This window comes from Triticum dicoccoides, unplaced genomic scaffold (assembly GCF_002162155.2).
Source record: "Triticum dicoccoides isolate Atlit2015 ecotype Zavitan unplaced genomic scaffold, WEW_v2.0 scaffold31534, whole genome shotgun sequence".
In the NCBI taxonomy this organism is placed as follows: Eukaryota; Viridiplantae; Streptophyta; class Magnoliopsida; order Poales; family Poaceae; genus Triticum; species Triticum dicoccoides.
Window position 1 is genome coordinate 20,880 of NW_021262661.1, and position 25,144 is coordinate 46,023.

At 45.7% G+C, this 25,144-nt stretch overlaps 2 protein-coding genes across 2 annotated transcripts; both read left to right on the top strand.

The window, feature by feature from the left end:
• Window positions 1-8: 8 nt before the first annotated feature.
• Window positions 9-2,117, top strand: LOC119345855 (LRR receptor-like serine/threonine-protein kinase GSO1). Its single transcript, XM_037615713.1, has one exon. It carries the CDS (start codon window positions 9-11, stop codon window positions 2,115-2,117), a length of 2,109 nt encoding a protein of 702 aa, XP_037471610.1.
• A 5,830-nt stretch (window positions 2,118-7,947) lies between these two features.
• Window positions 7,948-14,302, top strand: LOC119345852 (receptor-like protein 46). Its single transcript, XM_037615709.1, has 2 exons — window positions 7,948-7,981; window positions 12,288-14,302. The coding sequence occupies exons 1-2, from the start codon at window positions 7,948-7,950 to the stop codon at window positions 14,300-14,302; spliced, it is 2,049 nt and encodes a 682-aa protein (XP_037471606.1).
• Window positions 14,303-25,144: the final 10,842 nt, after the last annotated feature.

The following is a 25,144-nucleotide window of genomic DNA, read 5'->3' on the forward strand; positions in this document are numbered from 1 at the left end:
TCGGGGCCATGAGAAGACCAACCCAAGCGCATCTCGCCGGCACTGCCGTGCTCTTCCTACTGGCGGCCGCCATCTCCGCGACAACTGTTGCCGTGGTGAACTCGGAGGCCGATGCCCTTCTAGCATGGAAGGCCAGCCTCGTCAACGCGACCGCGCTATCTAACTGGACCCGGGCCACGCCGGTCTGTGGTTGGGTAGGCGTGTTGTGCAACATCAATGGCCTGATCAGGGAGCTAAATCTCCCGGGACTCGGTCTCTCGGGCGAGCTCGACACGCTTGACACTGTGGCGCTTCCGGAGCTTGCCACTCTGATCCTTTGGAGGAACAACCTCGGAGGCCCCATCCCAGCCAGCATATCACAGCTGCACTCCCTCGAACATCTCAACCTCGGCGGCAACGGGTTCAACGGCTCCATCCCGCCGCAGCTTGGTGACATGCCCAGCCTCGCCTTCATCTATCTCTACGAGAACAATCTCGTTGGTGAGATCCCGCGCCAGCTCTGCAACCTTCTCTCCGTCCGGTCACTAGACATGTTCCACAACCGTCTCACCGGGGAGCTCCCGAACTGCTGGTGCAACCTCCAGTCTCTGTGGTACCTGCGCCTGTCGAACAATCGGCTCACCGGGGAGCTCCCGGACTGCTGGTGGAGCCTACAGGCTCTGCAGTTCTTGTTCCTGTCCAACAACAACTTCTCAGGTGAAATCCCGGCGGCTAAGGCAAGCCACAACTGCTCTCTCGCGTCACTATCTCTTGCCAATAATGCCTTTGCTGGAGCCCTCCCACTCCTAGAGGGTTGCGACTCGCTCGCTATCCTCGACCTCAGCAGCAATATGTTTAACAACACCATTCCGCCGCAGCTCAGTGGCATGCGCAGCCTCACCGACCTCCGGCTCTACAATAACAACCTCGTCGGGAACATCCCGCACCAGCTCTGCAGGCACCTCTCCATCCAGATACTGGACCTGTCAAACAACCGGCTCACTGGGGATCTCCCGGACTGCTGGTGCAACTTTCAGGCTCTGATGTTCATGGACCTATCAAACAACCGTCTCAACGGTAAGCTCCCGGACTGCTGGTGGAACCTGGAGACTCTGATTTTCATGGATCTATCCAACAACTCCTTCTCAAGTAAAATTCCCGCAGCTGTGGCAAGCCACAACTGCTCTCTTAGGTCTCTTTACCTTGCCGGAAATGGCTTCATTGGTGCCTTCCCGCCTGTTCTAGAGGGTTGCAACTCGCTGGACACCTTGGACATGGGGAATAACAAGTTCTTTGGTGTTGTCCCTCCATGGATCGGGACTCACATCCCATTGTTGAGAATCCTTAGCCTCAAATCAAACAATTTCACTGGAGAAATTCCTCTAGAGTTATCACGCCTTTCAGAACTTCAGCTGTTGGACATTTCAAACAATAGCTTGACCGGCTCGATTCCGCTAGGCTTCGGCAGCTTGACCTCCATGAAGCATCCACAAAATCTATCGACTACGGAACTGCCCAACGAGTGGAAATACTATGATAGAATCGACATAATCTGGAAGGGCCATGAGCAGAAATTTGGAAAAGCGATCCAGTTATTAACCGGTATCGATTTGTCGGGCAATTTGTTGTCTCGGTGCATTCCTGAAGAGCTAGCCAACCTTCAGGGCATCCAATTTCTAAATCTGTCGAGAAACCATCTATCATGTAGCATTCCTGAAAACATTGGTAGTTTGACTTTTCTTGAGTCCCTTGATCTATCATCTAATGGACTTACAGGAGCCATTCCGTCGAGCATCTCGAGCGTACCGTGGCTCACCACGTTGAATGTCTCGAACAATCTTTTATCGGGCAAGATACCCACCGGGAATCAGCTTCGGACCCTGACTGACCCATCAATTTACTCCAACAATTCTGGGCTCTGTGGATTTCCTCTAAACATTTCATGTACGAATACTTCGCTTGCACCAGATGAGAGAAATGGTGAAGAGGAGGACCACTGGATGTACTACTGTGTGATTGCTGGGATTGTGTCTGGTCTCTGGTTGTGGTTTGGGATGCTCTTTACAGTTAAGTCCTTGAGATGTGGTTTTCTTTCCTTTGTTGACGGCATGCAATGTAAAATTATGAAAAAGTTGTGACATTAGCTGTGTTATCTGCAATGCTGTACCTCTTTCATTTTTGTTGGCGAATGTACAATGTTATACCAATGTAATAGCATCGAATCGTTTGGTAAATTTGGTCGCAATGCATGTCACTCACATTTTTCTTCTCAAATTGATTTGATTACGTTCTTGCCTGTACAATGCATCTCACTCACATTTTTCTTCTCTGGCTCTACTTGACTATTCTGTCAATCTCTTCTACGACGTATTCGATTCATCTCACGTTCACCTGAAGGGGCTGGCTGTCGTCGTCGGCTCCGTGAACGTCTCCAGCCGCGGCTCCGTCAGGTCCACCTCCTCCTGCTCCGCCGACCGCCAGCTCCGCCCCATCGTCGTCATCATCGTCACTGGCATCCCGACGTTAACCATGACCTCTCCGGACAAGACGGCGCCCTTGGCATTGCTGCCGTTCCCTCCGTGCAGGTGATCGCGGCGATGGCCGTAGTCGTCGTCGTCCTGCCACACTGAGCATTCCCGCGGCCTCTCGGCGTGGATGCCCAGGGCGAAGGCGCCGGCGGCGGCGGGCAGGTGGAAGGGCCAAGAGTATAATATCCGAGAAACGCCGTTGTACCAGGATAGGATCCGCATAACCTAGAAGGGCCAAGAGCTAATTTTCCAAAGAACACTCAGTTTACTAACGGGTATTGATTTGTCGGACAATTTGCTGTCCCGGTGCATCCCTGAAAAGCTAAACAACCTTCAGGGCCTTCGCTTTCTAAACCTAACAAGAAACCATCTGTCATGCGGCATTCCTGAAGATATTGGTAGTTTGAAATTTCTTGAGATCTTAGATCTATCATCTAATGAACTTTCTGGAGCCATTCCTTCGAGCATCACGAGCATATCTGGGCTCAGCGCGTTAAATGTCTCAAACAATTTTCTGTCAGGCAAGATACCGGTTGGGAGACAGATTCAGACCCTAACAGACCCATTGATTTACTCCAACAACTCTGGGCTTTGTGGCCTTCCTCTGGACACTCCATGTGCAGATACTTCAATTGTACCGGATGAGACAGATGGTGAAGGGGAGGACCAGTGGATGTACTATTTTGTGATTGATGGGATTGTGTTTGGTTCCTGGATATGGTTTGGGATGCTCTTTACAATTGATACCTGGAGATGTGCTTTTCTCTTCTTTGTCGATGGCATGCAATGTAAGATGATGAAGAAGGTGTGACATTAGTTGTGTTCTCTACTTTGTAATACCAATAGAAAAATGCATGAAGGAAAATTCATTTACTTTGTTATGCAACAGACAAAAAAACTCCAAAAGACCATACATTCTATCTTAAAAAACTCTTAAGTAGTCATTAAGATTGTACAATATCTTCTATACAATCCTTTTGAACATAAGCTTGAACCCGTGCTTCACTTCTCACTATGATTGTGTAGTTTGCTGGAAAAAAGGCAAACTGCCAAGTTTCAGAAAGTTCTGAACATTGTGGCTTGAGAATAGCCTAGCTAGCTAAGTGGTTCACACATTTGTGAGACTAGATTTGCTATTGATTGATATATCATTGAATGTATGGAAAACATTGTACGCCCTCCGTTCCAACTTACTTGAAGTTATGGCCAATTTTAACACGGTCCCTCTTATCTCCTGTTTTCACATGAGAGGTAAGAAGGTAAGAGTTTTGTCATGAATCAAACTTCATTAAGTTTGACTGAGTGTACAGAAACATATATTAACATCTACAACACCAAATTAGTTTCATTACATTCCACGCAATATATGTATTTGATGTTGTAATATTAGTACATCTTTATATATATTTGGTCAAACCTGAGGAAGTTAAACTTAATTCGGACAAAATTAGAACTTTAAGTATTTTCAGAATGAAGGTAGTATGTATTAAATAAACACATGATACAATTTTGTTTGGAAATTTTACCATCAAATGTGCATTATATTTCTTTGTATTCTCTTTCTTTTACCACCTTAGCTCTATTAAATTACGTTACATGTTCATGGTACATGGATGGAATATTCACCCTGGTCATAGCTTGTTCTTTTTACACCTTCATATTGGTTTGAATAGACCTATATTTTGATAGAATGGAAATAAAATTGAATAAACGAATTTATTTAATTTTAATTAATTTATGTTTCACATTTCAATCTTAGGTTCATATAAAATATAATTATTTACTTCTATTTTGAATGAATGGAAATAAAATTGAATAAATAAATTTAATTTAATTTATGACTAATTTCTATTCCATATTTCAGACTTAGATTCATATAGAAATATAATTATGTACTTCTATTTTGCTTAAATGAAATAAAATTGAATAAATAAGTTTTATCTAATTTATGTTTAACTTCTATTCCAGATTTCAGTATTAGGTTCATATAAAAATATAATTATATACTTTTATTTTGATTGAATGGACGTAAAATTGAATAATTAAATTTTATTTACTTTACGTTTAATTTCTATTCCACATTTTTGTCTTAGGTTCATATAAAAAATAATTATGCACTTCTATTTTGATTGAATGGAAATAAAATTGAATAAAAAATATTATGTAATTTTTGATTAATTGCTGTTCCAAATTTCACTCTCCTGTTCATAAAAACAATATAATTATGTACTTCTATTTTCATTTTATTACGCAGTTTAGCTACTTATGGATTTCATGTTAGAAATACCAAAATTCAATCATGTTTGACCTTCAATTGGAAATTTATAGATGGTTGTTGTCTCTTATTGGTTTCAAAACGTTTTTTTTACGGGAAGGTTTCAAAAATAGATTTAGATCTCTATAAAACTAATAAAGATGTATCAGTCGTAGATTTTTATGCAGAGCTGGATTTTTTTTACATAGTACAGACACAAACACTTCAGTTTGAGATTGACGAGTCACCAGAGGTGCCTCCATAGTCGTCGGGACGTTTCCTCTCACTTAATGAATATCACAGGATACCCAAAATAAATCCAGAAAAATGCGAGCACGAATGTCAAGTCTAGGACTTGAACCATGGTGGGCTTCTTCCACCACAAAAAAGCAAACCATCTAAGCAAGGCTAAGTTTGCAAGCTGGATTGTTGTATACCGTTAACAGTTGGATTCACCATAAACGACATTGAGGTGAACGTCTTTCCGGTGTCTTTCATGTTATTCTGCTACTACTCCTGTGCTTGAAAAGAAAGCGTAAAAATTTTGTCTGAAGTCAAATGATGCAAAGGTTGACCAGGTTTGTAGGAAAAATAATGAAGAACCACAAATATCAAATTAGGATCATTATATTAGGAATAAATATATTTTGATATTATATTTACTTAGTCTTGTAGTTGTTGATAGTTTTCTTAACAAAGTTGGTCAAACTATGCACAATTTTTTTTTGAGGGAACAAACTATGCACGGTTTGACTTGGACAAAATTTATAGGCATTGTTTACCGAAAAAGGCTTTCATCCCGCTTTACAAATAAAGCAAACCACCGAAGTACAACGTCCAACATCAGTGACAATACAAACACACCCACACACGCCGCACGCCGCACGCACGCAAAGTAGCACAACACATGGTTCGGTCGAAACCTGGGCATCGCAAAGTTTAGCAGGCCGAAGAATATCATGATTCGGCAAATGGACGAGAAAGAGGAGGAGGAGGAGGAGGAGGCCAGGAGAAGAAGCCGGCGTTTCTCGTTGCCCTCGACAGTGATGACGCGGTGATGGCGAGGTTCGTGCGGGAGCATCCGGAGTATGTCTAGGCTGAGCGCTAGTTCTTTTGGAAGTGTGAGGCCCTGCGGAAGAAGAAGGCGGTGAAGGAGGACGAAGCCGGCCCCTCGTCGGTGATCGCCATCAAGTCTGACTCCTCGGGCTGGGATGACTCGGAGGAAGACCACGAGTGTGAAGACCCAACCAAAGGACGAGTATTGGGAGCAGTTGAACAACGACGATGAGTTGTTTTATGTTTGATGTAGTTCAAGTAGACTTGGAGTATGGGTAGCCTAGTGGGCTGAGACTGGAACCACTTAGCAGTAGCACTGTGTGGACAGCCAACGCTACTGCTATGGAGATACCTGTAGCGCGGGTTCATGACAAGTGCTGCTGCTATATTGCAGTAGCGCTGCCCCTCCACCCCACGCTACTGCTAAGGTTCTATCTATAAGGTTTCTCCTAGTAGTGCAGCGACATCCCGCACTAGCGTTGCATGCTCCTTCCCGTCAGCATACTCGACCTGTCAAACAACCGGCTTACCGGGAACCTAAAGCCAGGCAAGCGCCTCTTATCTAAAAAAAATAAGGTTAAGCTTTGACTAGGAAACAAAAAAGAGACAATGAGAGAATTTATTTGTACAGGGAGAGAAATAAAGAAGAGAATGTACAATGGGACCAGGAGGTGCACTTTCTCTTCAGAAGCTGCTTGCCTACGTCCACTTAGCCAAAGGATCCTCCTAACTAGTGAACGATTCTTCAGGATATGTGACACATGCAAACAATTTGATTGCATTTTTAGTTCTGGTGAAGTGGGGAGAGATGACATTTTCTTTAGAAGACATGCCAGTTCTTTCCGAGAAGGCAATTTTCATTCGAACACTATCGTTGTTTCATCCCGTTTTACAACTAAAGCTGCCAGCAAAGATCGTTCGTTTGTCACCCCCTCTCAGGGAACGTTCGTCGGGTACAATTAACAATTACCGTAGGGAAATGCATTCATGCGCGACGCATGTGAAGCTGGCGCGAGCAAATTAAGCACGGAGGTAGCCAAAATGCATTCATGCGTGACGGCCTCAATAAAAAGCCGTCGGCTTATTAGGTAATTTATGTAGTGGATGTTAGAGATGTATTTGGTAGTTATAGATAGATTAGAAAAGAATTCTTCTCATCTTATCTCTAGGAGCCTTTTTGCCCTCCAAGTCCTGTGTCTCTATATATACTCACTCTCGAGGCTCAATAATACACACACTACATTATGTCAATTATCTCATCTCTAATCCTCTAACGGTCTTGTGTTAACTTCCTTGTGGAAGCACACGCAGCATGGTCTGACCTCGCTCGGAGAAAGAAAATTTGATTCTCGCGATGCACGACTGATCAGGAGGGTGTTCGGAGTATTCCCTAGAACCATTACACTCAACTATACAGGGCTTTGTTCTTCTGTACCGTTAACACTTGGATGCACCATAAGACGGCAAGCAATTTTAAATTGGTTTATTATGAACTATACAGAATTGTGTTGTCACTCAAAAAAAAAAAAACTTGGATTCAGCATGAACGAGCCGGCCGGATCGGAGCCCAGCATCTTACAGGCTGTCTTTGACGTAATTTCATACCTACCTCGTAAGGTGATATACACTACTTCTAACAACCGTTATGTTATGTTCAATTAACGGTCCATATCAGTTTAGGTGCACCTTAAAATCATCAGTTGGATACTGTTCGAGTAGATATGGACAACATCGAAATGTGGTTAAATAGTTCTGTAACCATATTTTATATTTCCTTTCGTATCAAACTACCCATTAAGTTTGTTTGAGACTAGGTTGTTAAAGAAGTTGAGCACAACGTACTTAGTCTCAGACTAGGCTTTCTAAACATTCATTTGATTGGACATTATTGGACCTGGTGTATGTGTGTGCGTTGCTTGATTGGTGCTCTTCGCCGGCGCTATTCGTCACGGTGTCTGCCGGCCGGCGGTATGCACACAGATGACGAGGGCCAGGACACTGCTGTAAATAACTCAGGTACGGTGCAGACCACATGGAGTATGATTTTCTGCCGCAGGAAACGGAGCGCCGGCCGATCCATCCATATATATGTGTGTGCGCGCGTGATCTTCTGCGGGCAGGGTCGCGAACATGAGGAGACCAACCCAAGCGCATCTCGCCGGCACTGCCGCGCTCTTCCTGCTACTGGCAGCCACCATGCCGGCGACGGCAGTTGCCGTGGTGTCTTCCTGCTTAGTGCTCCATGTTTGGGATAACAAACTTTTTCTACCCAGACTGAAAAATATATTGGATAACAAATTAAAAATAGATGTGTACATATATACATACCTCCTCTAATCGCTTCGTTTCCAACATCAATAATGCAAAACATACAAAGGTTTTTATGCTTTTACACACTGCCTAGAATCTTTTTAAATTAACTAACCTCCCCCCTTCCCCCTGATTTTTATGAAGATGGGCCCATTCTCTCTGTTAATCTCCAATCAAAATCCACCTTTATGTAAAAGCATGTATCTTTTTGTACGTGTAGCATTATTCTTTCCAACATGCTTCTGCATTCGCGCCTGCCGCTAAGGGAAGGGGATATGTAGGTGCCTCGTTTTGATCTACCGTGCATTCTGGCCGGCCGGCCGGCCGCATGAATGAGCAATCAAATTATGGTTAGTTTAATTTTAGCATTAGATTAGTTTGCATCTTTCAAATCATAGAAGAGTAATACTAATTTCGTGCTGGTTTATTGACCCCTTTGTATTTTATGCCTGATTTTGATCATAGATTTTAATAAAAATATGTTAATGCATGTTACAAAAAACGATATCAATGAATCCGTATTTGAACATAGTTTCCGGTAATACTAATTTTCCTACGTATAACTGATATTTTATTAGTTAAACTTATGGTCAAAATATGACCCTAAACACGAGGGGGGCTAATAAACCAGGACGAAGGTAGTAATAGATATACAAACATCAAAGACTAGATAAAAAACTTGATCTTTGATAGTGTCTCGTAAATCAGATTTTGAATTAACTATCTCGGGCCAAGTTTGGATCAGAGCCTCAAAGTGCCTGACAAAATATTTTGGCGTTGATGAAAGTGATAGTTCTGTTTGACTGAGATCCAATTATTTGGCTCTCCCAAGCTTGGTTACCTCATCCTGTTTACACAACCAAATGTTTGACGAGGCGTTGGAGCCTTGCAGGTCCTTTTCTCCACCAAAATTTGGCACGGGTTGGTTGGCTGGATGACACAACGCAATTGAAATGGATCCTAGATCTTCCAATATGTAGTACTGTATGTATCTATCTATCCTATGATTTTTAGTCTTATAGTTCTGGCTCCATTCCAGCTGGTAAGTTAATCCGGTCGAGTGGTATCTAGAGAAATTATCAAAGCCAAGGGCAGGCCAAAACCTGGGATTGTGATATATAGCACCGTTTGTCCAAGTAGCTCCATTATCTATTTTGACGCTTTTAGGAGGATAGAAAACAAACATCCCTCTAAACTTCGATGGCTATTTTATACTCCCCCATTTCAATGGATTCATGTTTGATCATAAATTAGACCAACTAAATGTGAATTATATGTGGTAATAAAAATTACTTTTTAAGTCACAACAATATATATTATTCATATAATTTATGGTCAAAGTCTGATTTTGAGAAGTGTGCCCATCTTATTCATTGGAATAAGCATTATGCAGCACTAAATCGTCAAAAGAACAGTTCCAAAACACAGTCAGCAAGTCAGCAGTCACGCCAACTCCACCGCGCGACCCCATCTTGTCCGGGTGCGTCCGTTTGGGGTAGAACGGACGAATAGCGCGGCTCCAAACGGACAAATGTCCGGATTCCGTCCGTTTTCGATCCATCCCCGGCCCAAACTTGCGTCGAGTTTGGGGTCAAACGGACATCGCGCGGACGGGCTCGCCGCACGCCCTTGTCCTCCCATGGCCCGCCTGTCGGGGACACTAGCAGTCCCTTCGCTTCCAACGCCTCCACCCCCTCTCCCCGCCCCGCCCCCCGACGGTGCTGCCGCTATTCTCCGGCCACCTCCTCATTGCGCAGGCCACGACCGTCCATACCAAACAACGTCTCGACATGGCCGCCAACACGCCCGAGCTTTCGTCATAGTTTTGGCTGTCGATCGGAGGAGGTTTGGCCGTCGCCGTCTTTGCCGGTGGCAGAGGGGATACGACCGCCGGCGACGTACCACGGCGGCCGTGGCAGCTTCCGACGAGAGCTCCAGAGCGGCCAGTAGCCGGTCGGCAACCACCCCTGCTGCGCCGAGGTGATCATCGCGGCCTCTTTGCCACCACGACCGCAAGGTGTTCGACATTTTGCCCACAAAGGTATGGACAGTGGAGATGAGTTTTTCTTCCATCACTTCATTTGTTCATCGGACGATTTGTCGTCGGATGATGAAGATCTTGTGGTGACTGCACTGGTCGTTCACGACCACATTCAACAGTAGCTTCCTCGGTACAGGGGGTCAGTCCCTGGCCGTGCCCCCAATCTGAACCGCAACAGGGAGAGAGGTCACGCCCTGCTCTATGCCGATTACTTTTCCAACACCCCGCTCTTCAAGCCGGATAAATTCCGTCGCTATTTTCGAATGGCGAGGCATGAGTTCAATCATATCCGAGAGGGAGTGGTTGCTCATGACCCATACTTCGGGTGCAAGATGGATGCCCTTGGCAAGCTTGGATTCTCCTCTTACCAGAAATGCACCGCGGCCATCCGCATGCTTGCACATGGAATTTCAGGCGATCTAGTGGATGAGTATGTGCATATGAGTGAGACAACATGTCTGATGTCAATGTGCAAGTTCTGCCAGGCTTTGATCGAGGTGTTTGGCCCGGAGTACTTGAGGCAGGCAACTGCCGCTGATACAGAGAGATTGTTGGCGACCAACGCAGCTAGAGGCTTTCTAGGCATGCTTGACAGCATAGATTGTATGTACTGGGAATGGAAGAATTGTCCGTTTGCTTGGCAGGGCCAGTACAAGGGGCATGTCAAGAAGTGCACTGTCATATTAGAAGCGGTGGCTTCACAGGATCTTTGGATATGGCATTCTTTCTTCGGCATGGCAGGTTCTCACAATTATATCAACGTGCTGCAGCGTTCTCCGGTCTTCGCAAGGCTTGCAGAAGGCCACTCCCTACCTATCAACTTTGAGATCAACGGCCACCAGTACAACAAGGGATACTATCTAGCTGATGATATATATCCTCAGTGGTCAACTGTTATGAAGACAATCTCGAAAACCCAAGGTGAGAAGAGAAAGAGATTTGCTCAAATACAAGAGAGTGCTAGAAAGTATGTGGAACGTGCTTTTGGTGTGCTTCAATGCCGGTGGGGTATCGTTCAGAACCCTGAACTGTCATGGGATGAAACAAAGCTTTGGAAGGTGATGACTGTTTGTGTGATCATGTGCAACATGATCATCGAGGACGAGCGTGATGAGAGTATCTTCGACCAAGGATTTGATTATCAAGGTGAAAATGTTGAACCCCTGCACCAAGAACTGGACACATTTGAACAATCTGTTCAATTCCACCGTGAGCTGCGTGAGTGGCACACTCATTTGGGTCTTCAAAATGACTTGGTTGAGCACGTGTGGGATCACATTGGCAACCAATAGATGTATTGGTTCATTTTATGTTCAGTCAAGACAATTTTGATTTGGTTGTAAAACTATTTTATTAGAGACAATTTCAATTGGGTTATAAAATTATTTTTATTTTCAGACAAATATTTGGACGTGCAAACTAGTTTTGATATGAAAATGTGGGCATTTTTGGTCCCGGCGGACAGGATGGGGCAAACTATTTTATTAGAGACAATTTCAATTGGGTTATAAAATTATTTTTATTTTCAGACAAATATTTGGACGTGCAAACTAGTTTTGATATGAAAATGTGGGCATTTTTGGTCCCGGCGGACAGGATGGGGCAAACGGATGCGGCCGCGCATTAGGGGCACGGCCACCGCATCTCAAAACAGATCCGGACACGACCCCATCGTCCTACCCAAAGGGATAAAATTCGGCCAAACCGAACGTTCGTTTGGGGTCGCGCGGTGGAGTTGGCCTCAGTACGCCCATGTGACCGAATCTGGATCTTGGGTAGATAGGAAGCGCGGGCCGGCGGCGTTTGGGGATCTTTCGACTTGTCCTTGATCGGTGCTGTCTGAATCGAAGGCACCATTCGTCTTCCTGTCGCAGTGCCCAGTCTGCCGGCCGGCATATGGATACAGTCATACAGACGACGAGGGTAAGGACGCTGGCGTAAGCCAGATTAACTAAAGAGTGTACGCTCGACGTTGGATGCGCCTGCCAATGCATATTCATTATAAGTATATTGTGCGGTCCAGTGTGTGATCTCCCGCGGTCTTGACTTTTCCCTACACACAAGCATCTCTCTCCGGGTCCGTCCGGGGACATGACAAGACTAGCTCACCTCGCCGGCGCGGCCGCACTCTTCTTGCTGGCAGCCGCCATCCCGGCAACGACTGTTGCGGTGCTGCCCTCAGAGGCCGATGCCCTTCTGGCATGGAAGGCAAGCCTCATCGACGCAGCCGCGCTCTCCAGCTGGACCCGGGCCACACCCGTATGTGACTGGCATCGGGTGTACTGCGACAACAAAAGCGTCGTGGTGGGTCTAGGACTATATAGACTCGGTCTATCGGGCCGGCTTGATACGCTCGACACCGTGGCGTTCCCGGCGCTCACCCATCTGGACCTCAGCATCAACGACCTTGGCGGCGCCATCCCGGCCAGCATCTCGCAGCTGCGCTCCCTCAAATCACTCAACCTCAACAATAACGGCTTCAATAGCACCATCCCGCCGCAGCTCGGTGACATGCCCAACCTCCTCTCCCTCGAGCTCGGTAGAAACAGGCTCGTCGGCAATATCCCGCGCCAGCTCTGCAGGCTCATCTCCATAAGGTCACTGCAAATTTTTGACAACCAGCTCAGCGGAGAGCTTCCCAACTGCTGGTGCAACCTCAAGTCTCTGCAAGACATGGACCTGTCCGGAAACCTGCTCACCGGGGAGTTCCCGAACTGCTTGGGCAACCTGGAGGCTCTACAGTACATGGACCTGTCTGATAACTCTTTCTCAGGTGAATTCCCGGCAGCTACCGCAAGCCACAACTGCTCTCTCATCTCACTATATCTCGCCAGAAATGCTTTTGTTGGAGCTTTCCCACTCTTGGATGGTTGCCACTCGCTGGTCGCCCTCGACATCAGCAGCAATAGGTTCAACAGCTCCATTCCGCCGCAACTCGGTCACATGCCCAGGCTCTTCATCGTCCTTCTCTACAATAATAGCCTCGTAGGTAACATCCCACATCAGCTCTGCAGGATCGTCTTCATTTTAACTCTAGATTTGTCCAACAATCTGCTCGACGGGGAGCTCCCGGACTGCTGGTGCAACCTCAACTATCTGCGGTACATGGACCTATCTAATAACCGGCTCACGGGGAAGCTCCCAAACTGCTGGTGGAACCTGAAGGCTCTGCGTTTCATGGATCTATCCAACAACTCCTTCTCAGGTAAAATTCCCGCGGCTGTGGCAAGCTACAACTGCTCTCTTACGTCACTTTATCTCGCCGGAAATGGCTTTGTTGGTGCTTTCCCGCCGGTCCTAGAGGGTTGCAACTCCCTGACCACTCTGGATCTAGGGAATAACATGTTCTTTGGTGTTATCCCTCCATGGATTGGGAGTCAGGTTCCAATGCTTAGAATCCTTAGTCTCAGATCAAACAACTTCACTGGAGAAATTCCTCCAGGTTTATCACAGCTTTCACAACTTCAGTTGCTCGACATGTCCAACAATAGATTGACTGGCTCGATTCCTTTAGGCTTCGGCAACTTAACCTCCATGAGGCACCCAAAAAATGTTTCCGCAATAATTGAATTGTTGTGGCATAAATATGATGACAGACTTGGCATAATCTGGAAGGGCCAGGATCAGATTTTCAAAGGCACAATCGGATTATTAGCTGGTATTGATTTATCAGACAATTTGCTATCACAATGCATCCCCGAAGAGTTAACCAATCTTCAGGGCCTTTTGTTCATAAACCTATCAAGAAACCATCTATCGTGCCGCATTCCCCAAGGCATTGGTAGCCTCTCTTTTCTTGAGTCCCTCGATCTATCATCTAATCAACTTATTGGAACCATTCCTCGAAGCATCACACAATTATCGTGGCTCACCATGTTGAATGTCTCGAACAATCTTTTGTCAGGCAAGATACCCATTGGGGGTCAGCTTCGGACCCTGACCGACCCATCGATTTACTCCAATAATTCTGGGCTATGTGGGTTTCCTCTCGACATTTCGTGTGATAATACTTCGCTTGCACCAGATGAGAGAAATGGTGAAGAGGAGGACCACTGGATGTACTACTGTGTGATTGCTGGGATTGTGTCTGGACTCTGGTTGTGGTTTGCGATGCTCTTTACAGTTAAGTCCTGAAGATGTCGTTTTCTTTCCTTTGTTGATGGCATGCAATGTAAAATTATGAAAAAGTTGTGACATTAGCTGTGCTATCTGCAATGTTGTACCTCTTTCATTTTTTGTTGGCGAATGTACAATATTATACCAATTAATAGCATCGAATCGTTTGGTAAATTTGGTCGCAATGCATCTAACTCCCATTTTTCTACTCAAATTGATTTGATTACATTTTTGCCTATACAAAGATAGATCGATCCAGCCATGGCGCCATGCCATGCATGCACGCGGAGGATCGTAACACAGTTTCTGGTTCTACTTCACTATTCTATCTATCTCTTCTACGACGCAATACATGACAGACGGTAGGTGTGGCCAGGTGACCAAGATGAGCATGCCACTGTGACGGAGATACCCGAACTCCACTAAAAACGTGAGCGACACTAGGATGCTCCAGACAATAGAGGCCCTGGCACAACCGCCCACTAAGAAGACTGTCCCTTGTGCCCCGATCCTTAATAAAAAGATCAAAAGGATGAAATTCACAAAGCACGTTATTATCACATGTGAGTTTAGGAACTGAAAGAAGATTACGCGTCACAGAAGGATCTCTAAGAACATTGCGAAGCTGAAGACTCCTATTTGCATGACTAGTGAGAAGAGATGCTTGACCAATATGAGAGATGTGCCTACCTGCTCCATTGGTGGTGTGGATCTTGTCGGAGCCATGATAGGGTTCACAAGTGTGAAGCTTCCCCATCTCACTCGTCAGGTTCTCCGTTGCCCCAGAATCCATGTACCAGTGAGGATGGATGAAGTAGGACTGAGTGTCCCCTTGTTGCTTCGGCGGCGCCGGACGACCAGCCATGGCAACCTGACACGCAAAGTTGCGAGTGTCCTTGCCATCATTGCCGAGACCAAGAAAACTCCGCTGAAAGCGTTTGTGACACTTAGAGGACCAATGCCCCTCAATGCCATACTACTGACACAAACGTCGACCACCAGACCCGGGCAGGGTTGCGGATGGTGGGGGAACTGAAGATGACGAAGACGATGCAGGGGGCGGCGCCTTGGACGAGCTGCGGCCACCCTTGGTGGCGGCGTTCGTGGACAGAGGGCTGTCACTGGCCTTAGAACGGCGAGCCTTGACCCGTTGTTCGGTGAGGAGGAGGCGGGAGTAGACCTCATGTGCCATCATGGGAGTCGAGTTGCCTCGCTCATTGATGATCTCGACCAGTGCATCATACTCCTCGTCTAGCCCATTGACGATGAAAGAGTTGAACTCGGAGTCGGTGGGCGGCTGTCCAATGGAAGCCAACGTGTCAGCAAGGCCCTTGACCTTGTTGTAGAACTCCGTGGCCGTGCAGTCAAGCTTCTCGCACTCGCCAAGCTGATGGCGGAGCACGGACACACGAGCCTGAGACTGCTCTGCAAACGAGCGCTCGAGTATGGTCCATGCCTCATGAGACGTCTTGGTGAAGACGACAAGCCCAGTGACAGCCGGAGAGAACAACCCCTGGATGGAGGAGAGGTTCGCCTGGTCCTGCCCCGTACAAACACGGCGAGCCGGATTATAGACCGGACCGTGCACGCTGTCCACTAGCGCGGGGGGGGGGGCAAGGGAGAGAGCCGTCGATGTAGCCGAGCAGGTAGTAGCTCCCAAGGAGTGAAAGAACCTTCGGACGCCAGAAGATGTAGTTGTTCGACGACAACTTGATGGTGATGAGGTGGCCGAAGTGACATTGCGGCGGCGGCGACGATCCCATCTAGGAGACGGCCTGGGGCGAGGACACCATAGAGGCCGTCAGCGTGATAGAGGACGCGGCCGGAGGAACAAAGGGCGCGGGGGCAGATGGTGCCGCAGCCGGGCCCGACGCCGACAGCCCCGCCATCAAGGCGGACTCGGGGGCCATCGGCAGTAGCGACGGGACAGCACCCGCGGCAAGAGAGGCGGACGACGTAGCAGCGTGTGCACCGCGAGCTCGCGCCCAAATGACGAGGCCGCTGGAGGAGTCGAGAAGAAGGAGCCGACGATCTGAAGGAAATATGCCCTAGAGGCAATAATAAAGTTATTATTTATTTCCTTATAATCATGATAAATGTTTATTATTCATGCTAGAATTGTATTTTCCGGAAACATAATACATGTGTGAATACATAGACAAACAGATTGTCACTAGTATGCCTCTACTTGACTAGCTCGTTAATCAAAGATGGTTATGTTTCCTAACCATGAACAATGAGTTGTTATTTGATTAACGAGGTCACATCATTAGTAGAATGATCTGATTGACATGACCCATTCCATTAGCTTAGCACCTGATCGTTTAGTATGTTGCTATTGCTTTCTTCATGACTTATACATGTTCCTACGACTATGAGATTATGCAACTCCCGTTTACCGGAGGAACACTTTGGGTACTACCAAACGTCACAACGTAAATGGGTGATTATAAAGGAGTACTACAGGTGTCTCCAATGGTCGATGTTGGGTTGGCGTATTTCGAGATTAGGATTTGTCACTCCGATTGTCGGAGAGGTATCTCTGGGCCCTCTCGGTAATACACATCACATAAGCCTTGCAAGCATTACAACTAATATGTTAGTTGTGAGACGATGTATTACGGAACGAGTAAAGAGACTTGCCGTTAACGAGATTGAACTAGGTATTGGATACCGACGATCGAATCTCGGGCAAGTAACATACCGATGACAAAGGGAACAACGTATGTTGTTATGCGGTCTGACCGATAAAGATCTTCGTAGAATATGTAGGAGCCAATATGGGCATCCAGGTCCCGCTATTGGTTATTGACCAGAGACATGTCTCGGTCATGTCTACATTGTTCTCGAACCCGTAGGGTCCGCACGCTTAAGGTTACGATGACAGTTATATTATGAGTTTATGCATTTTGATGTACCGAAGGTTGTTCGGAGTCCCGGATGTGATCACGGACATGACGAGGAGTCTCGAAATGGTCGAGACGTAAAGATTGATATATTGGAAGCCTATGTTTGGACATCGGAAGTGTTCCGGGTGAAATCGGGATTTTACCGGGTTACCGGGAGGTTACCGGAACCCCCCGGGAGCCATATGGGTCATCATGGGCCTTAGTGGAAAGGAGAAAGGGGCAGCCCAAGATAGCTGCGCCTCTTTCCCCTCCCCTAGTCCTATTAGGACTAGGAGAAGGTGGCCGGCCCCCCTCTCTCCCTTCCCCTCCGAGGAATCCTAGTTGGACTAGGATTGGGGGGAGGAATCCTACTCCCAGAGGGAGTAGGACTCTCCTGCGCCTCCCTCTTGGGCCGGCCAGCCTCCCCTCCTCTCCTCCTTTATATACGGAGGCAGGGGCACCTCTAAACACACAAGTTGACACAAGTTGATCCACGTGATCGATTCCTTAGCCGTGTGCGGTGCCCCCTGCCACCATATTCCTCGATAATACTGTAGCGGAGTTTAGGCGAAGCCCTGCTGCTGTAGTTCATCAAGATCGTCACCACGCCGTCGTGCTGACGAAACTCTTCCCCGACACTTTGCTGGATCGGAGTCCGGGGATCGTCATCGAGCTGAACGTGTGCTCGAACTCGGAGGTGCCGTAGTTTCGGTGCTTGATCGGTTGGATCGTGAAGACGTACGACTACTTCCTCTACGTCGTGTCATTGCTTCCGCAGTCGGTCTGCGTTGGGTACGTAGACAACACTCTCCTCTCGTTGCTATGCATCACATGATCCTGTGTGCGCGTAGGAAATTTTTTGAAATTACTACGAAACCCAACAGTTAGCAATTGCCGCATTTTATGATTATGAAATTTGGCAGATGGATGTCAAAACTGCATTCCTGAATGGATTTCTGGAAGAAGAGTTGTATATGATGCAACCAGAAGGTTTTGTCGATCCAAAGGAAGCTAACAAAGTGTGCAAGCTCCAGCGATCCATTTATGGACTGGTGCAAGCCTCTCGGAGTTGGAATAAACGTTTTGATAGTGTGATCAAAGCATTTGGTTTTATACAGACTTTCGGAGAAGCCTGTATTTACAAGAAAGTGAGTGGGAGCTCTGTAGCATTTCTGATATTATATGTGGATGACATATTACTCATTGGAAATGATATAGAATTTCTGGATAGCATAAAGGGATACTTGAATAAAAGTTTTTCAATGAAAGACCTCGGTGAAGCTGCTTACATATTAGGCATTAAGATCTATAGAGATAGATCAAGACACTTAATTGGACTTTCACAAAGCACATACCTTGACAAGATTTTGAAGAAATTCAAAATGGATCAAGCAAAGAAAGGATTCTTGCCTGTATTACAAGGTGTGAAATTGAGTAAGACTCAATGCCCGACCACTGCAGAAGATAGAGAGAATATGAAAGATGTTCCCTATGCATCAGCCATAGGCTCTATCATGTATGCAATGCTGTGTACCAGACCTGATGTGTGCCTTGCTATAAGTTTAGCAGGGAGGTACCAAAGTAATCCAGGAGTGGATCACTGGACAGCGGTCAAGAACATCCTAAAATACCTGAAAAGGACTAAGGATATGTTTCTCGTATATGGAGGTGACAAAGAGCTCATCGTAAAAGGTTACGTTGATGCAAGCTTTGACACTGATCCGGACGATTCTAAATCGCAAACCGGATACGTGTTTACATTAAACGGTGGAGCTGTCAGTTGGTGCAGTTCTAAACAAAGCGTCGTAGCGGGATCTACATGTGAAGCGGAATACATAGCTGCTTCGGAAGCAGCAAATGAAGGAGTCTGGATGAAGGAGTTCATATCCGATCTAGGTGTCATACCTAGTGCATCGGGTCCAATGAAAATCTTTTGTGACAATACTGGTGCAATTGCCTTGGCAAAGGAATCCAGATTTCACAAAAGGACCAAACACATCAAGAGACGCTTCAACTCCATCCGGGATCTAGTCCAGGTGGGAGACATAGAGATTTGCAAGATACATACGGATCTGAATATTGCAGACCCGTTGACTAAGCCTCTTCCACGAGCAAAACATGATCAGCACCAAAGCTCCATGGTTGTTAGATTCATTACAGTGTAATCTAGATTATTGACTCTAGTGCAAGTGGGAGACTGAAGGAAATATGCCCTAGAGGCAATAATAAAGTTATTATTTATTTCCTTATAATCATGATAAATGTTTATTATTCATGCTAGAATTGTATTTTCCGGAAACATAATACATGTGTGAATACATAGACAAACAGAGTGTCACTAGTATGCCTCTACTTGACTAGCTCGTTAATCAAAGATGGTTATGTTTCCTAACCATGAACAATGAGTTGTTATTTGATTAACGAGGTCACATCATTAGTAGAATGATCTGATTGACATGACCCATTCCATTAGCTTAGCACCTGATCGTTTAGTATGTTGCTATTGCTTTCTTCATGACTTATACATGTTCCTACGACTATGAGATTATGCAACTCCCGTTTACCGGAGGAACACTTTGGGTACTACCAAACGTCACAACGTAAATGGGTGATTATAAAGGAGTACTACAGGTGTCTCCAATGGTCGATGTTGGGTTGGCGTATTTCGAGATTAGGATTTGTCACTCCGATTGTCGGAGAGGTATCTCTGGGCCCTCTCGGTAACACACATCACATAAGCCTTGCAAGCATTACAACTAATATGTTAGTTGTGAGATGATGTATTACGGAACGAGTAAAGAGACTTGCCGTTAACGAGATTGAACTAGGTATTGGATACCGACGATCGAATCTCGGGCAAGTAACATACCGATGACAAAGGGAACAACGTATGTTGTTATGCGGTCTGACCGATAAAGATCTTCGTAGAATATGTAGGAGCCAATATGGGCATCCAGGTCCCGCTATTGGTTATTGACCAGAGACATGTCTCGGTCATGTCTACATTGTTCTCGAACCCGTAGGGTCCGCACGCTTAAGGTTACGATGACAGTTATATTATGAGTTTATGCATTTTGATGTACCGAAGGTTGTTCGGAGTCCCAGATGTGATCACGGACATGACGAGGAGTCTCGAAATGGTCGATACGTAAAGATTGATATATTGGAAGCCTATGTTTGGACATCGGAAGTGTTCCGGATGAAATCGGGATTTTACCGGGTTACCGGGAGGTTACCGGAACCCCCCGGGAGCCATATGAGCCATCATGGGCCTTAGTGGAAAGGAGAAAGGGGCAGCCCAAGGTGGCTGCGCCTCTTTCCCCTCCCCTAGTCCTATTAGGACTAGGAGAAGGTGGCCGGCCCCCCTCTCTCCCTTCCCCTCCGAGGAATCCTAGTTGGACTAGGATTGGGGGGAGGAATCCTACTCCTAGAGGGAGTAGGACTCTCCTGCGCCTCCCTCTTTGGCCGGCCAGCCTCCCCTCCTCTCCTCCTTTATATACGGAGGCAGGGGCACCTCTAAACACACAAGTTGACACAAGTTGATCCACGTGATCGATTCCTTAGCCGTGTGCGGTGCCCCCTGCCACCATATTCCTCGATAATACTGTAGCGGAGTTTAGGCGAAGCCCTGCTGCTGTAGTTCATCAAGATCGTCACCACGCTGTCGTGCTGACGAAACTCTTCCCCGACACTTTGCTGGATCGGAGTCCGGGGATCGTCATCGAGCTGAACGTGTGCTCGAACTCGGAGGTGCCGTAGTTTCGGTGCTTGATCGGTTGGATCGTGAAGACGTACGACTACTTCCTCTACGTCGTGTCATTGCTTCCGCAGTCGGTCTGCGTTGGGTACGTACACAACACTCTCCTCTCGTTGCTATGCATCACATGATCCTGTGTGCGCGTAGGAAAATTTTTGAAATTACTACGAAACCCAACAGTGGCATCCGAGCCTAGGTTAATGATGTTGATGTTATATGCACGAGTAGAACACAAGTGAGTTGTGGACGATACAAGTCATACTGCCTACCAGCATGTCATATTTTGGTTCAGCGGTATTGTTGGACGAGACGACCCGGACCAACCTTACGCGTACGCTTACGCGAGACCGGTTCCCTCGACGTGCTTTGCACAGAGATGGCTTGCGGGCGACTGCCTCTCCAACTTTAGTTGAACCAAGTATGGCTACGCCCGGTCCTTGCGAAGGTTAAAACGGAGTCTATTTGACAAACTATCGTTGTGGTTTTGATGCGTAGGTGAGATTGGTTCTTACTTAAGCCCGTAGCAGCCACGTAAAACATGCAACAACAAAGTAGAGGACGTCTAACTTGTTTTTGCAGGGACTGTTGTGATGTGATATGGTCAAGGCATGATGCTGAATTTTATTGTATGAGATGATCATGTTTTGTAACCAAGTTATCGGCAACTGGCAGGAGCCATATGGTTGTCGCTTTATTGTATGCAATGCAATCGCGATGTAATGCTTTACTTTATTACTAAACGGTAGTGATAGTCGTGGAAGCATAAGATTGGCGAGACGACAACGATGCTACGATGGAGATCAAGGTGTCGCGCCGGTGACGATGGTGATCATGACGGTGCTTCGGAGATGGAGATCACAAGCACAAGATAATGATGGCCATATCATATCACTTATATTGATTGCATGTGATGTTTATCTTTTTATGCATCTTATCTTGCTTTGATTGACGGTAGCATTATAAGATGATCTCTCACTAAATTATCAAGAAGTGTTCTCCCTGAGTATGCACCGTTGCAAAAGTTCTTCGTGCTGAGACACCACGTGATGATCGGGTGTGATAGGCTCTACGTTCAAATACAACGGGTGCAAAACAGTTGCGCACGCAGAATACTCAGGTTAAACTTGACGAGCCTAGCATATGCAGATATGGCCTCGGAACACGGAGACCGAAAGGTCGAGCGTGAATCATATAGTAGATATGATCAACATAATGATGTTCGCCGATGAAACTACTCCATCTCACGTGATGATCGGACATGGTTTAGTTGATTTGGATCACGTGATCACTTAGAGGATTAGAGGGATGTCTATCTAAGTGGGAGTTCTTTAATAATATGATTAATTGAACTTAAAATTTATCATGAACTTAGTCCCTGATAGTATCTTGCTTGTTTATGTTGATTGTAGATAGATGGCTCGTGCTGTTGTTCCGTTAAATTTTAATGCGTTCCTTGAGAAAGCAAAGTTGAAAGATGATGGTAGCAATTACACGGACTGGGTCCGTAACTTGAGGATTATCCTCATTGCTGCACAGAAGAATTACGTCCTGGAAGCACCGCTGGGTGCCAGGCCTGCTGCTGAAGCAACGCCAGATGTTATGAACGTCTGGCAGAGCAAAGCTGATGACTACTCGATAGTTCAGTGTGCCATGCTTTACGGCTTAGAATCGGGACTTCAACGACGTTTTGAACGTCATGGAGCATATGAGATGTTCCAGGAGTTGAAGTTAATATTTCAAGCAAATGCCCGGATTGAGAGATATGAAGTCTCCAATAAGTTCTATAGCTGCAAAATGGAAGAGAACAGTTCTGTCAGTGAGCATATACTCAAAATGTCTGGGTATAATAATCACTTGATTCAATTGGGAGTTAATCTTCCAGATGATTGCGTCATTGACAGAATTCTTCAATCACTGCCACCAAGCTACAAGAGCTTCGTGATGAACTATAATATGCAAGGGATGAACAAGACTATTCCCGAGCTCTTCGCAATCCTAAAAGCTGCGGAGGTAGAAATCAAGAAGGAGCATCAAGTGTTGATGGTTAACAAGACCACTAGTTTCAAGAAAAAGGGCAAAGGGAAGAAAAAAGGGAACTTCAAAAAGAACGGCAAGCAAGTTGCTGCTCAAGAGAAGAAACCCAAGTCTAGACCTAAGCCTGAAACTGAGTGCTTCTACTGCAAGCAGACTGGTCACTGGAAGCGGAACTGCCCCAAGTATTTGGCGGATAAGAAGGATGGCAAGGTGAACAAAGGTATATGTGATATACATGTTATTGATGTGTACCTTACCAATGCTCGCAGTAGCACCTGGGTATTTGATACTGGTTCTGTTGCTAATATTTGCAACTCGAAACAGGGGCTACGGATTAAGCGAAGATTGGCTAAGGACGAGGTGACGATGCGCGTGGGAAACGGTTCCAAAGTCGATGTGATCGCAGTCGGCACGCTACCTCTACATCTACCTTCGGGATTAATATTAGACCTAAGTAATTGTTATTTGGTGCCAGCGTTGAGCATGAACATTATATCTGGATCTTGTTTAATGCGAGACGGTTATTCATTTAAATCAGAGAATAATGGTTGTTCCATTTATATGAGTAATATCTTTTATGGTCATGCACCCTTGAAGAGTGGTCTATTCTTATTGAATCTCGATAGTAGTAATACACATATTCATAATGTTGAAGCCAAAAGATGCAGAGTTGATAACGAAAGTGCAACTTATTTGTGGCACTGTCGTTTAGGTCATATCGGTATAAAGCGCATGAAGAAACTCCATGCTGATGGACTTTTGGAACCACTTGATTATGAATCACTTGGTACTTGCGAACCGTGCCTCATGGGCAAGATGACTAAAACACCGTTCTCCGGTACTATGGAGAGAGCAACAGATTTGTTGGAAATCATACATACCGATGTATGTGGCCCGATGAATATTGAGGCTCGTGGCGGATATCGTTATTTTCTCACCTTCACAGATGATTTAAGCAGATATGGGTATATTTACTTAATGAAACATAAGTCTGAAACATTTGAAAAGTTCAAAGAATTTCAGAGTGAAGTTGAAAATCATCATAACAAGAAAATAAAGTTTCTACGATCTGATCGTGGAGGAGAATATTTGAGTTACGAGTTTGGTGTACATTTGAAAAACTGTGGAATAGTTTCGCAACTCATGCCACCCGGAACACCACAGCGTAATGGTGTGTCCGAACGTCGTAATCGTACTTTACTAGATATGGTGCGATCTATGATGTCTCTTACTGATTTACCGCTATCATTTTGGGGATATGCTTTAGAGACGGCCGCATTCACGTTAAATAGGGCACCATCAAAATCCGTTGAGACGACGCCTTATGAACTGTGGTTTGGCAAGAAACCAAAGTTGTCGTTTCTTAAAGTTTGGGGCTGCGATGCTTATGTGAAAAAGCTTCAACCTGATAAGCTCGAACCCAAATCGGAGAAATGTGTCTTCATAGGATACCCAAAGGAAACTGTTGGGTACACCTTCTATCACAGATCCGAAGGCAAAACATTCGTTGCTAAGAATGGATCATTTCTAGAGAAGGAGTTTCTCTCGAAAGAAGTGAGTGGGAGGAAAGTAGAACTTGACGAGGTAACTGTACCTGCTCCCTTACTGGAAAATAGTTCATCACAGAAAACTGTTTCAGTGACACCTACACCAGTTAGTGAGGAAGCAGCAAATGAAGGAGTCTGGATGAAGGAGTTCATATCCGATCTAGGTGTCATACCTAGTGCATCGGGTCCAATGAAAATCTTTTGTGACAATACTGGTGCAATTGCCTTGGCAAAGGAATCCAGATTTCACAAAAGGACCAAACACATCAAGAGACGCTTCAACTCCATCCGGGATCTAGTCCAGGTGGGAGACATAGAGATTTGCAAGATACATACGGATCTGAATGTTGCAGACCCGTTGACTAAGCCTCTTCCACGAGCAAAACATGATCAGCACCAAAGCTCCATGGGTGTTAGATTCATTACAGTGTAATCTAGATTATTGACTCTAGTGCAAGTGGGAGACTGAAGGAAATATGCCCTAGAGGCAATAATAAAGTTATTATTTATTTCCTTATAATCATGATAAATGTTTATTATTCATGCTAGAATTGTATTTCCCGGAAACATAATACATGTGTGAATACATAGACAAACAGAGTGTCACTAGTATGCCTCTACTTGACTAGCTCGT

Bases quoted from the DNA above. Each gene is read 5' to 3' on its own strand.
- LOC119345852 (XM_037615709.1), top strand. From the start codon at position 7,948: ATGAGGAGACCAACCCAAGCGCATCTCGCCGGCA. The intron at 7,982-12,287 runs CTGCCGCGCTCT...ACCTCGCCGGCG, and splicing joins CCAAGCGCATCTCGCCGGCA to CGGCCGCACTCTTCTTGCTG.
- LOC119345855 (XM_037615713.1), top strand. From the start codon at position 9: ATGAGAAGACCAACCCAAGCGCATCTCGCCGGCACTGCCGTGCTCTTC.